The following is a 13,785-nucleotide window of genomic DNA, read 5'->3' as shown; positions in this document are numbered from 1 at the left end:
TCATTTTTTAAAAATTTTCACTTTTTTCTGTTTCTAACTGAAAACTTGACCTTTGTACGTTCAAAAGTTGCTAAACTAAGCCCAACCAAGCCGGAGGCATTTTCTCCTAATTACTTCGATTTCATCTTCCCAAATACCAAAATAGAATGACATGTAATTTTAAACTTTAAAACACTTGCCATACACCAGTGGTTGTAAATCCATGTGGTGCTTCACATTGTAAGAAAATTTGCATTATTTTTATCCTCCTTTTTTTTTTTTTTTAAAATTGTAAATTCTGTAATTGTTTACAGAATTGTGATAGTTTGATATTATGAAAATATCAAATGGATAACATCCGATTTATTCTTGTCTTCATGTTAGTATTGGTCACCAAGAAATCCCTGTCGAATGGATGAAAAATGCTTCTAGCTCCCTGACTCCAAATTTATTGGGGACGGCTTTGCTTTTGCTTTTGTTTTTTGGTGGTGGTTATGTTCATAAGCATGTAACCAACTTCTGTTTCAAGTATATCTGTAAATGGTATTCATGGCCCATGACATTTAGAATAAACCTTACACATAATAGTCTCTATTGTAATGTCAACGAATTCATGATGTAAACAGTTATTTATCTGCTTGTACACCTTGAGTTGTAGGAGAAAGAGGAACTGGCTGGGTGAAATCATTCATGTTGTAGAACTTCTACTTCTGCAAGTAAATTTCTTTAACAATGTATTAATTGTTATGTTCTTTATTCTTGATATTTCTGAAGGCTGTTGAGGTAATCGGTGAAGTCAATCAATGGGCTGAAAAGGAAACAAGTGGCCTTGTCGAAGAAATTCTTCCACCTGGCTCAGTTGATGCTTCCACGAGGCTCATCTTTGCAAATGCAGTGTATTTCAAAGGAGCTTGGAGTGAGAAGTTTGATGCATCAATTACAAAGGACCATGACTTTTTCCTCCTAGATGGGAGCTCAGTACAAGTACCCTTCATGAGTAGCAAGAAGAAGCAATATATACGTTCCTTTGATGGTTTCAAAATTTTGAGCCTTCCGTATAAGCAAGGTGAAGATAAGCGCAAGTTCTCTATGAACTTCCTTCTTCCAGACACCAAAGATGGATTGCTGGCTTTGGTAGAGAAAGTCAGTTCGGAATCAGGATTCTTGGAGCATCACCTCCCATATCAAAAGGTCGAAGTTGGTGAATTCCGTATCCCAAAATTCAAATTGTCATTTGGGTTTGAAGCCTCGGAAGTTCTCAAGGGACTGGGAGTCGTGTTGCCTTTTTCTGGTGGTGGTCTCACAGATATGGTGGACTCACAAGTTGGTCAGAACCTTTATGTTTCTAGCATTTTCCACAAGTCATTTATCGAGGTAAATGAGGAAGGCACGGAAGCTGCTGCTGCTTCTGCTGGTCTTGTTAAACTGAGGGGTTTATTAGTCGAGGATGAGTTCGATTTTGTTGCCGATCATCCATTTTTGTTCATCATCAGAGAAGATATGACGGGGGTAGTGCTATTCATTGGGCACGTTCTTAATCCTCTTCTTGGCTGATCAAATGTACTGAACTAGACTATTACGTATACATAATAAGAGTCTCATACAATCGATCGAGGTCTGTATTTTTCTAATTCCTATAGCTTCGATTAGTTGTGCTTTATGATACTGTATTTGTTGCCTGTCATCCAGTTTCTCTTGTTGTTGTAAAGGTGGTTCCATCCATACACTTGATTGTTATGTGCTTTCTAATATCTTTATATGACCGTTTTCTAAGACTGATCAACATGTTTCTTTTCTTAATTTCATTTCAACTTGAAACTGGAATATTGATTGCTAGAATACCATTTACATTGTTGTGAAGTCTTCACTTAGCTTGAGCCCCATTTTTTTGAAAAGAATGCATTTTGAATAGTAGATTGATTGAGAATATGTGGTTAACAAGTAAAGAAAAGTTTTGAATTTACGTGTAATATTACTTTATTGAAGGATGTGTGGTTGAAAATGAGTTTTGAAAAAATGAATTTTTGAAAGAATGAGACTCAAACAGAGGTGTGAACACTTTCACGTTCTGTTGAGGAATTCAATAAAGCAACATTTAATGTAACAGAGTATACCGTCTGTTGGTTGTATTATTTCTGCTTGATTCTATGTTGATTTGTGATTATGAACTACATCTATTCTATACGATTATGGTTAGTTTGGGTCTCCTCAAGGGAAATGGGAGGTCACACTTCACTTATAATGACTTATTCTTAATCTAGGATAGTAAATGATTAGTTGATACCTAGATGGCTCAAAGTGTGTGGTCATCGATCTGCTATAACACACTGAACTATTTTTGGTCCATTTTTAGATGGTAACTGTTGTATATCTGCCCACTTCGACTACTAGTAGTGATGGTGTTCGTAACTTGGTTAGAAATAAACGCCTATGTCAGTGGCGGATTCAGTCTTGAGTTTGAACACGGGTTACAATACAAATATACATGGATTTATCTTTCAATAAAAAAAAATAATAATAATAAAAATACAGTAGACATTTTAAGGGCCGTACACGGGCTATAGCATGGTGGAGCCCGTGCTTGGATCTGCCCCTGCCTATATACACGTAAGCTAGAGATCTTAGCCCTCGACCTCAGCATGACAAGTAAAATTCGATATATAACTCTGCCGAGACAGCCAGTTCCTCTAGTCTAATGGAGATTTTGCATTTTTCCATGGATAAATTATATCCACCACTGCTATTTATAATGGGAAGAATGCATAGTTACATAGATTTTAAGTTACAATTTCAATTTTGACGAACTTGAAATTTTTATTTTTTTATTTTCCAAAACCCGGGTCATAAATATTAAATATGGTACATTAATTAAATATATAATTAATATATTAAGATCGCAATATCATATAGTTTATGATCACGGTTGCGTATCAGTCACAGTTACAAAACGTTACACTTAAAATCACAAATTTTATAGGTTATAACTTTTTATCGATCACAAATTATGAAATTAATTCTTCGCGTATTATTTTTCGTAGAATTGTTCTGCTGGCAATGGTGTGCAGGAGAACATTCTACCCACTACTAATGTGGCAACTTTTGTTTCCTCCTGCACTTGCCCAATTTTTTAACTTTTTACCGACCCCCGCCCCTTTTACCCCACCCCACACCTACGCCTCACCATTCTTATCACCCATTCTTCATATATAAAGGTTTTTTTCCCCCCTTGTTTTCGTCTCAATTTTTGAGGTCATTATGGAATGTCAAATGAAATCGAAATATCACATTTTTAATATCATTTTGAAGTGCTCACAGTCTAATTCTTTGCATCGTTAACGGCGCGTAAAACTTTCAATCGTAGCGAAAGTTATGATGTCTTAAAATAGATCATTCCAAACTAGTATTTAGAGAATTTCGATAACATGTTAATTTTAAAATTTGTTTTAGTTTTAAGAATTATATCGTAGACATACCGAATGGTCCAAAATTTGAATATCGAAAATAATTAAATGATCGTCTCAAAAAGAGATGCATAACTCATTTTTTCCTTTAAAATTTTTCAATTATTTCATTAACATTTATTATTTTTGCTCAACAAATATATTAATATAATTTACATCATTTTATAATCATTTTATTAGGATAATTTTACATGACACATGACGTCAAAAATTTTCAAATAATTTAATTATTTTCAATGTACAACCTATATCGGTTTGGATCAAGATGACAAGCGATTTCTGAATTCAGTTAGCATACGATCGCCAACAAATTTTTAAAGTTAGCATATTATCGAAATTCTTGAAATACTAATTTTGAATGACCTATTTTGACGCATTGTAACTTTTGTTGTGGTCGGTCATTTCACGCGCCGTTAATGATGCGAGAAACTAAGCTATGAGCACTTCAAAATGATATTAAAATTCTAATATTTTAACTTTGTTTGACATTTTGACCCTTAAAATTGAGACAAAAACAAGAAAAAACATTTATATATAAAGTGTGGGGGTTGGTGGGTAAATAGTTAAAAGGGTGAGATGGGTGTCGAGGGATATTGTTAGAATGTTCCTCAATTTTGATTTTTCATATGGTCTATCATGGATAATCGTATTTGTTAAGAGTGAAATTTCTTTAGCAAGGTCTGATATTTGTCCACTTGGCTTCATATCCCGAGTAAATTTCCATTTTTAAGGAGTAATACTCTTTGTAAGCAGTACTTATCCATCAACCGTCCATGCGACAGTTGATTATTGTAACATTCTTCAATAAATTAAATGTATGCTAAGTTTATAACAGTACTTATTACCAACATTTGATGTAATAATGGGGTCACTATCACATTCTTCAATAAATTAAAACGAACTCAATTTCATAGGAGAATAAGACAGATATCTCATTGTCATATAGATTGTTGTTTTCAGTACGATGCTTACAAATATCCCTACTCTAAAATTATAGGAAAATGTGGCAGTAACAATACATCTACATAGAATGCTAATTGCTAATAGGTAAGAATAGATTGTAAATATCATTATTCCACATTTACACACACAAGTATACGTGGACACACATGGACATGTGCAACTGCACATCATAATAAAAAGCCTATTACTATTGCAAATAATGACAACTTACCTGATAATCCATTTAGGAAAAAAAAAAAAAAAATTCCTCCTATTATATAATGCAGAATTTTACATCTACAATGTTCCCTGGAGTATTTGAATATTTGGTAGCCACGAAATACTACAAATGATCTTTACTCTAAAAGAGAGAGAATGGAAAGATAAGAAGTGAAATGTGAACTTGACCATCCTCAATCGTCATAATCTTTTGTTTGCTTCAGCATAACATTGACTTCACTTAACAAATATAGGTTCCACGATTGCTCTTAAAAAATGTGTCACCAAATGATGGTTTGAATTGGCCTCTCTCTCTAACTCTCGTAGTAACAGATATTGTGTACAAGTCAAATTTGGTGTAAACAACACGTCATCAAATGATGTGGATTGGAGCTGGCAACGAAATATATGCAAAGCAGGCATATAGGTGGTCAGCCCACAAGCTTAAAGCAACTAACCCAATTAATAACTTTCTTGACCTGGTAGATGACTGAGCTATTAGTCTCTAATCAAATCGAGTCTCGAAATTGTATTGGTAATGGACGACCAGATGAAAATCTGTAAAATAATAACATCATCCCCATCAAAGTCAGAAATTTAATGTTTATAGAAAAATTAAATCTACCTGCACCATAAGAAGAGTTTTGAAGATATTAATAAATTAATGTTTTTCTCTCTTAACATTTTTAACTTAAATGATTTCACAAAAGGAAGGACCTTCAAAATTTAACAAGATATGAAGCTTGCTGCAAAATATTGAATATTTATCGAACTAGTTCTTCGCATGTGAGATGCACGTAGTGCATTGTAATAGAGAATTTCATAGATGAAATTACCAAATTCTTATTGTAGTCTGCCATTTTTTGCTCATGGTCTACAAGCACTCAACCCCCTCTTCCTCCACCCCTTTCCTCTAAATACGTCTTGTGTACCAATAGGCAATAATGAAAAACAAGGCATACGTTTCCTCTCTTTTTTTGCCCCAAGTTAATGGCAAAGAGACGCTTGTTCCCTCACTGAAAGGAAGAACAAACACATTAGCAACTTTAAAAAATAAAAATTAAAAAAGGAGTATTATTGATAATTACTTTCAATTAATTTCAGTAAAATTCACCTGAAGCCAAATTTTACACAATAATTCTTCATGATAGTGCTTACTCATCATCTTCCTCCTAAATTAATTAAAACAAAATAAAAAGTCAGCATAGTAGCTAAGTTTCAAGTACAAAAAAGTTGTAGAGCTTAATTTCAACTAACGTCTCCACTGTTCTCATCGTCCTCATCACCATTAACCTCAGACTTTGCCTTGTCGAATTCAACAGCCCCTCTAGCCTATAAAAACAGTTTGGCACAAATCGTTTCAGTATCACAATTCAAACTAAACTGTGTATAACACCGTGCTTCTCATAGATGGATTACCAAATTATTGTTGTAGTCTGCCAAGCAGCATAAAAAAGATAATATATAAGAACAATAGACAGAAATGCTAGAGACCAAAAATGCAAATGGGCATACATGAAAACAAAGAAAGCACTTGGAGGTCTCTTTGGCTTGTTTGGATCATTCGCTTTCTTTTCCTTCTTGGCCTTCCTTACAGCAAGCCTAATATTACCATTGCAAAATTTATTACAGATAACTATAGTATCAAACAAAATGTGATAAACAAAAAAGAAATAGAAATGCACGCAAAAAATAGCAAAAACCACAGAAAAGTTCGCACTACATTAGGCTAAATGTCAAATTAATTTCAAGAATTTTCATCGGTGAAAAATCAATAAAAACCACTGCACTTAATCTGATGAAGAAATGGTGATTTAATGGAAAAAAACAAAACCCCAAACCTTAATGAAGATCATACCTTTGTTATCACAGACAATGCTACATTGAGTGCAGTGAACCACTTCATATGACAAAGGATGAAGAGGGAGCTGTCTTTAGATTAAGTTTTGATTGAAGGGAGACCTCTATCAAGTGCCAATTGAACATGTCTACCTGTTGGCTCATATGCTGTCACACATCAGCTTAAGCGATAGAAGACGAGCATTAAAGCTACCAGACCCACAACTAATATCAAGTACAGTGTGCAATAGCAATTGAGAAGAAGAAAATCTTCATATAAAAGACAGATCTATTGTGATGTAACTTCCATCAAAAAGGAAGAGGAAACATATTTGTTGTTTCAAGAGTAAAATAAATTTAATTATGTTGATGCTGTTAATAAAAAATATTTGGCTCAAAATACTTAATAGAGTTGAAGTCGACCAAAACTAAAAGCAAGAAATGAAGCTATACATAGCAAGTTAAAACTTACGACAATCCTATCATTTCAGCAACCAGGTGATGCCATCAATCATCATTCCATCGTTTGAGCAGAAAGAAATTCGATTTTCTTCTAGCAACATTAGCCTATAAAATGTACAACAATAAACCATTACGAAAGCAGATGTGAAAAGCTACAATAGTTACCTAACAACACAAGGTGAATATATGTTTTAAGTGAAATATGCTTCCACACACGGAATGCCATCTATCAATATGAATAACAGATCCAAACGCGCAAGGATGATATACTTTCCACACTCACACAACCTTTTTTTTCCGGACACCTTAAATAAAATGGACTCAAGCAACAAAACCTATTTTCCTGAAATTCCTCGTATGATCTTCCAGCTACATTATCAACACAATCCAATTATCATCTAAATACTTCTACAAGAATTTCGTAAAGATATATGACAATGAAGGGGAAACTAAGAGATGATAAATATTCATCTTTTGATAAAATAAATTCAAGTATACTTTGCAACCCAGCAGAGCAAATTCAACTTCCAAATAGCATTTGCAACATGGAATTCGTTTTAAATTTAACTTGATGGCTCATCAATACATAATATCAATTTCAAAATATCAACAAAAATTCAAATAATTGGACATATTTCACATTTTTACAGTTGAACTCTGTGAAAATACAATTTGACAAAAAAGATATCCCCAAGAAATTGCCAAATTGAAGTCAGTACATACCATATAAAAAAAGAATAGAACCAATTAATGAAACACATGCTGAATCCCCAAACAGTAAAAGACAGAAGAACTTATTAACTAATCAACCCAAAACTAATGAAAAGAATTTTGACATCAGCAATTAGTTTACTATAAAAACACATCTTAAAATCAGCAATTTGGGTCCACAATGATTATAAATCCGAGTCAGGATTTCAACTCAAATGATTAATACAAAATCACAGGCAAATATGAAATAACCACACAAACTCACACTGATACTGCAATAATTCATCAGTTGAAGGAAACTGAATTAATTCAAAAAATTAAAATTGTACCGAGTTCAAGTTGGAGTAAGCTGAAAAACAGCATAGCTAAAAAATGTAACATCTTATCGTCCTCAACTCAAATGATTCTTCTTGACAGGCAATATGCTCACAGCGACATTCTGAGCACATATATTCCAGATTAGGATAAAAAAAAAAAATAACCTACTTGATCAACTAAATTAAGAAACAGAATACTGAATAATTGAATTTAACAAATTAGTACATCAATTTATTATGTTATAGAATGTCTAGGATAATTCAATATTATCAATCATTTTTTAAAATATTTACCAAAAATAAATAAATAAATAAATAAATACGAAAGTGAAAATTCAAAGAAGCCAAAATTTATAACCAGTGAAAAAGTCCCATACAAAGAAATAGAATCCATAAGAATTAGAATGAATTAATAACATTAAAAAAATGCATACCAGCAAGAGGTATAACTGCAAACTTAAAATGATTGAACTTTCCAAATTGAAATAAAGTTTTCGATTAAAAAGCATTCACATAAAAAATTAATCGGTTTCTTAATTTAATTGCATGAAATTGTGAAGCAATGATTCAAATCTTCAGATTGGATTAAAACATCCAATTCATACGGATGAATGTAATACACAATCGGCAGAGGTTAATCTAATAAAATCAAGAAAATTTTTAAAATAGCAATTGTAAAACATGGTACCTCATACCTTAAACCACACCAAAATCACACGAGAAAGGATTTTTGGCCAGTCAAGACAATTTTCAGAGACTAAACAGATTTCTTGACATTTATGGAAGGAAACCCCCAAAAGGAAAAGTTCATTCAAAGAATTATTCAGAAAATATTACTAAAATCATGAAATTAATAATAATAATAATAATAAAGGCAAGAACATAGCTTCAGTCACAGATCCAGCCATATAATTTCACTGAGGCATTTATACAAACACTTAAAACGCAAAAGAATCGAACAAAAAACTTACTTGAAGGTCTAATGAAGAGACACATTCATTCCATCTTGTGTTCTTACAAGTAATCAGAAAATGCCTACACCAAAACGATGTCATTTTTATTAGTTCCATTCAAATGGCGTAGGAACCTCCAATCTACAAGAGAAGTTTAAAAACGCATGCCACATAAAAACCCAAAAATGCATAAACATACAGTAAGTCAAATCAATGCATTTCCAGTTTGCTAAAGCAGATCGAATCAAAATATTAATAATTTAACCACATTCGACTAACAATTATCACTCCGATTTTATCTATTTGATAGAATCTTACTGTTAGTACAAAAAGAGGCTAATTTTAGCGCCATAGCCGATCAGTTACTTGATTGTTGGTACATCGGCTCTGATATTGATTTATGCTGCAGAGCAGAAGCACAAATATAAGATACAGAGTGGCATGAACACTTGAATAGCTATTGCAGAAAGGGAGATCCACTATTTGCTGCAGAAAATTCACATTCTGTTTGAAAACAAAATTGACAGAAATGTCGAGAAGTGTTTTGCATGAAATGATGTTGAGATTCATAGGTATCAAATTAAATCTGTTACCTCGTGTAATTGAATTCATGGACATGGATCATAGATGGATCGGGAATCAATTTCGACGACCGGAATGTCAGCAATGATGGGCCAGTAGTCTCCTTTGTTCTTCAAACACCGTTTCTTAAGAAGTGGGCAGCCTTGAATGTCAAGGCTCAAAAGCTTTTCAAGATAGTCTCCCATAGGCAACGCCTCAAGCTTTGGGCATCTAGAGATGCATAAATGTTGAAGAAAGGTGAGGCTTTGGAAGCCCCTTGATAGTGTTTCGAGATTCGGCAGGTCATCCAACGACAAAGCTGTTAGAGATGGAGGAAGCACACAGTGTTCTTCGTCAGCATTGTTAGTGAAGCAAACCAGCTCTAGACATCCACCAAATTCAAAGGTTTGAAGAGAGGTGAGTTTGTGTAGGCCCCACTCCCCCGGGGGTTTTAGTTTTCCGCAATTTCTGATATCAAGGTGACACAGATTTGGGGGAATATCCTCCTGGGGAAAGAGTTCCTTCAATGAAGCACAAGAAGACACCCCCAGGAACGAAAGGGATGAAAGTAGATCCATCCGATCAGGTAACGACTTGAGATGTTGACACTCAATTATCTTTAGTAGTTTTAAATTTGGTGTGGGCAAGCCTCCATTGGGAAACAATTCTAGACCATCACAAGACCGTATTTGTAGATGAGTGAGACTTTGGTAATTGGAGCCAGAGCCTAGTAAATTTGCCAAATTCAAATTCACACGAGAAATTTTTAGATAATCGAGCGAGATGTTGCAATTCTGTAGCTTCATCATCGTCCTTAACGATGGACATTTGTTGATAGACAATCTCTCAAGACAAGATATTTTATGAGGCAACAACTCCAGAGCTCCACAATTTCTTATATAAAGTCTCCTAAGATCGGGAAGAACGTCAATCTCTTGAAGGGACAATAGCCGAGGACAACTGTCAATATCCACGCGTTGTAGGTCAACTAGGTTTCGTGCAGTACTATCACCTGGCCATAGAGTCACAAGGTTGTGACATTCATTAACTGTGACACTTTCAAGTGTAAAAGGAAAGTGTACAAATGCTTTGATAATTGAAGTTAATCCGAAAATTCTACACAATATTATGCTGGTTAAAGATTTCAAATTCTGCATACTATTTAGCACCACCTCATTACACCCAGCAGCATTTATGTGACGTAGGGATGGCAGTAAAAGATTTGGAAGACTGACCAATTTTGAACAATCAGTTATAATCAATGAGCATAGCTTAGGAAGTTGGATAACACCTCCTATTCCAACCCATTCCTCCCAGTTAGACATGTCACTAAAAGTCAGATTAATGAGTGATGGAAAAGGTAATTCTCCATGGCCTCTATTTCCATAAAATTCAGCTCCAATCACTTTTACTTGATCAATGCCTCGAATGCTTAAGTCTCTTAGCAAAGGTAGTTGCCCTAATGGTGGCAAAATCGTGCAATTTTTACAATATTCAAAGCTTATCCTTGCTAACTTAAGGAATGCTGAATCTTCAATCCAATTAGAGAAATTCTCACCCCCGTAATACTTGATTTCAAGTGTTGATAAGTTCTTATGGGGCTTTAATGCATTAAGCACATTCAATTCTAAAATTTTATTCCGAGGATCATCAAAGCCTGCGCTCCATTCCAACCTTATTCCGTTGAGGCTTGGCTTATCCATTAGCCTTGCTTCCGTTGCTTCTTTAACATTCACAACATTTTGCAATTCCTCAATAGAAATATTACCTTGTAGAAATGATAGATTGCCCAACTCCTTTAAACTCATTCCATTATTTTTACTTGCAGTCACCTTAGTTAACGTTCGCAAACTTGTTAGTTGAGCAATTCCCTGAGGCATCTCATGTAAATTGCAAGTATGAGTAATGTCCAGATACCGAAGTTTAACAAGATTTTCCATGCTTGTGGGTAATTTGGTAAGTCTACTACAACCACTTAGAATCAACACTTGTAAATTGATAAGAGTGCACACAGATTCAGGCAACCACCTCAGTCTTGTTCCAGCTAGGCCCAGGTATCTTAAATGTCTTAAATCACCAATAGAATCTGGCAACTCATATATGGCATAACCATTCAAGGATAGCACTCTTAAGCAGTATGAATTTGCGAATAGGTGAAGCAAATTTCTTTGGGATAAGTAATTAAATGACGCCTCAACAGGTAGTGGCAAAAAGGTTCTCAACTTTTGAACTTTGTCAAGAAAGTTAAATCTAGGATAAGTTTCAAACATCCTGCGCTTGAATGACAAGTGACGGACCTTTACAGAAATCTCCTGCAGTTCATCATCCATCCTCAAACATTTATCACCAGCAACAGACATAGCTAGATCGTTAAAGAGGTCGTGCATCACAAAGCGTGAAGCATTGGCACTTGATTGTTGGAAGAATGATCTAGCCAATAGTTCATCAAAATATTGACTACCAACATCTTCAATTAACTTATCTTTCTTTGTTTCCTGCAGAAGACCTTCAGCCATCCAAAAGTACACTAGTTGGAACTTGTCAAATTCGTAGTCCTTGGGAAAGAGAGCACAGTAACCAAAGCATCTTTTCAATTCCGGAGGAAGATGGTGATAACTCAGTTTTAGAGCAGGAAGAATTCCAATATTTTCTTCATTCATCCAGATTTCACTTTTCAACACCTTTTCCCAATCTTCACGACCAACTCGAAGAAGCCCCCCAAGGGCCTTTACTGCCAGGGGCAACATCTTACATCTTCTTACCATAGACTTACCAATCTCTATTAAAGCTGGATGACCGTCAAAAGTTTTAGCTCCAAATGCATGTTGAGCTAGCAATGATAAAGCATCGCCCTCTGATAACAGATCCAGATTGTATGCTGGAATTTCAGACATGATTTTGGCCACCCTTTCTTGTCGAGTGGTAATGATGATTGTGCTTCCAGGTTTTCCAGCAAGAAAAGGACGGCTTAGGATCTCCCAATCTTCGTAATTTTCATGCCAAATATCATCTAGAACTACTAGAAATTTCTTGTTTGAAAGGCTCTCCTTTAGTTTGTTCTGAAGCGTGTCAAAATTTTCATAATCACACTTTCCACCAGAAGAAACTGACTCAAGAATGTTTTTTGTTACTTTTACAGCATCAAATTCCTCCGAAACGTAAGCCCATCCCTTAAGATCAAACTTGTCCTTCAATCTTTCATCATTATACACAAGTTGGGCCAGAGTTGTTTTGCCGATACCTCCCATGCCCACAATTGGAATCACGGATATTTGACTATCATTTGATTCAACACCAAATAAGATATTCAGTATTTCCTCCTTGTCCTTCTCTCTTCCATGAACTTTCGATTCTACCACGAGCGAAGTTGTTGGCAATCTTCCATAAGACCTTCCCCTTACATTTTCCACCAAATCGAGAAATTTTTTCTGTTCTTCCAGATCTTTCAACCGGCCACTGACCTCTTTTAGCTTGGAAGCAATCCCGCGATCAGACATGAAATCAGTGAAAGAAAGATTAGTACAACAAGTGGGGACGAGCTTTTTTACCTTACTGGTGCTGCCTTTATTTTCCTTTAATTTGCGCTGCAAGGCTTCAGTATTCAACTCATCCACTAAGTCTTCAAGATCAAGAGCCAAATCTTCCAGATCAATTAGCCACTCTTTCACATCTTTGTCCGTTGTTTGCTTGTTTTCAGCATCAGTAAGCACTGCCTGGATCCTCTTCAAAGTTGTCTTCCATTCTACCAGCTGGGCGTCGATTCCTACATGACGCAGAAATTTCAGTAGCTCACCAGAGGCCAGCTTCTCAAGCAAAACAGTGAGAACTGCACCTAGAAAAACTTCGATTACAGCCATTATTATCTTTTTTGTAAGATAGGAAGCAAGAGTTAAGAGGGATGAATGCAAGTGAGATTGACTTGTATAATGTATAAATGAAAGTCGTCTGCTGGTTGTTGGGTTCAATTATACAAAATGGTGGGGTCAATGAACACGGAGAAATTTCATTGGTTTCAATTAATCAACATGGTGGGGTCAAAGAACACGATGATCGCAACAGTGAAACTGATCAATAACAATGGATTGTCTCTGATCAATAATTGAACCCAAGCATCCATCTGGCCCAGCAAACTGATCAATAATTGAACCCAACAGTGGTTGGGTTCAATTATACAAAATGGTGGGGTCAATGAACACGGAGAAATTTCATTGGTTCAATTAATCAACATGGTGGGGTCAAAGAACACGATGAAGGCAACAGTGAAACTGATCAATAACAATGGATTGTGTGGCCCAGCAAAGCTCTTCGAATTAACTTAACATTTTTACAATTATTCAGGAA

At 35.1% G+C, this 13,785-nt stretch overlaps 2 protein-coding genes and 1 long non-coding RNA gene across 11 annotated transcripts in view; 1 reads left to right on the top strand and 2 right to left on the bottom strand.

The window, feature by feature from the left end:
- Positions 1 to 1,762, top strand: part of LOC111367436 (serpin-ZX-like) — a 2,968-nt gene extending 1,206 nt beyond the window's left edge. The window contains exon 2 of the mRNA XM_022988305.1: positions 754 to 1,762. Within this exon, the coding sequence (XP_022844073.1) occupies positions 754 to 1,533 (780 nt within the window). The 3' untranslated portion in view covers positions 1,534 to 1,762. The remainder of the gene's footprint in view (positions 1 to 753) is intronic.
- A 2,870-nt stretch (positions 1,763 to 4,632) lies between these two features.
- On the bottom strand, positions 4,633 to 5,679 carry LOC111367435. The gene is made up of 2 exons (XR_002697819.1): positions 5,438 to 5,679; positions 4,633 to 5,159 (listed from the first exon to the last, which is right to left on the bottom strand). It is a non-coding gene; the product is annotated as an uncharacterized LOC111367435 (long non-coding RNA).
- A 60-nt stretch (positions 5,680 to 5,739) lies between these two features.
- Positions 5,740 to 13,404, bottom strand: LOC111367433 (putative disease resistance RPP13-like protein 1). 9 transcript variants are annotated; one of them, XM_022988303.1, is made up of 8 exons: positions 9,477 to 13,404; positions 8,902 to 8,965; positions 7,943 to 8,052; positions 6,913 to 7,007; positions 6,460 to 6,593; positions 6,117 to 6,181; positions 5,859 to 5,933; positions 5,743 to 5,773 (listed from the first exon to the last, which is right to left on the bottom strand). In XM_022988303.1, the coding sequence occupies exon 1, from the start codon at positions 13,299 to 13,301 to the stop codon at positions 9,492 to 9,494; it is 3,810 nt and encodes a 1,269-aa protein (XP_022844071.1). In that variant the 5' UTR covers positions 13,302 to 13,404; the 3' UTR covers positions 5,743 to 5,773; positions 5,859 to 5,933; positions 6,117 to 6,181; positions 6,460 to 6,593; positions 6,913 to 7,007; positions 7,943 to 8,052; positions 8,902 to 8,965; positions 9,477 to 9,491. The 9 variants fall into 9 exon arrangements, 8 of the variants coding, with proteins under 8 accessions (XP_022844069.1, XP_022844071.1, XP_022844072.1 ...); XM_022988301.1 differs by lacking the exon at positions 6,117 to 6,181 and having other exon boundaries at positions 5,740 to 5,773; XM_022988297.1 differs by lacking the exons at positions 5,743 to 5,773; positions 5,859 to 5,933; positions 6,117 to 6,181 and adding exons at positions 6,187 to 6,203; positions 9,202 to 9,286.
- Positions 13,405 to 13,785: the final 381 nt, after the last annotated feature.

Source organism: Olea europaea, chromosome 18, assembly GCF_002742605.1.
Source record: "Olea europaea var. sylvestris chromosome 18, O_europaea_v1, whole genome shotgun sequence".
Taxonomy (NCBI): Eukaryota; Viridiplantae; Streptophyta; class Magnoliopsida; order Lamiales; family Oleaceae; genus Olea; species Olea europaea.
The sequence above is the reverse complement of the archived record's forward strand: the minus strand, read 5'-3'. Positions and strand labels throughout refer to the sequence as shown.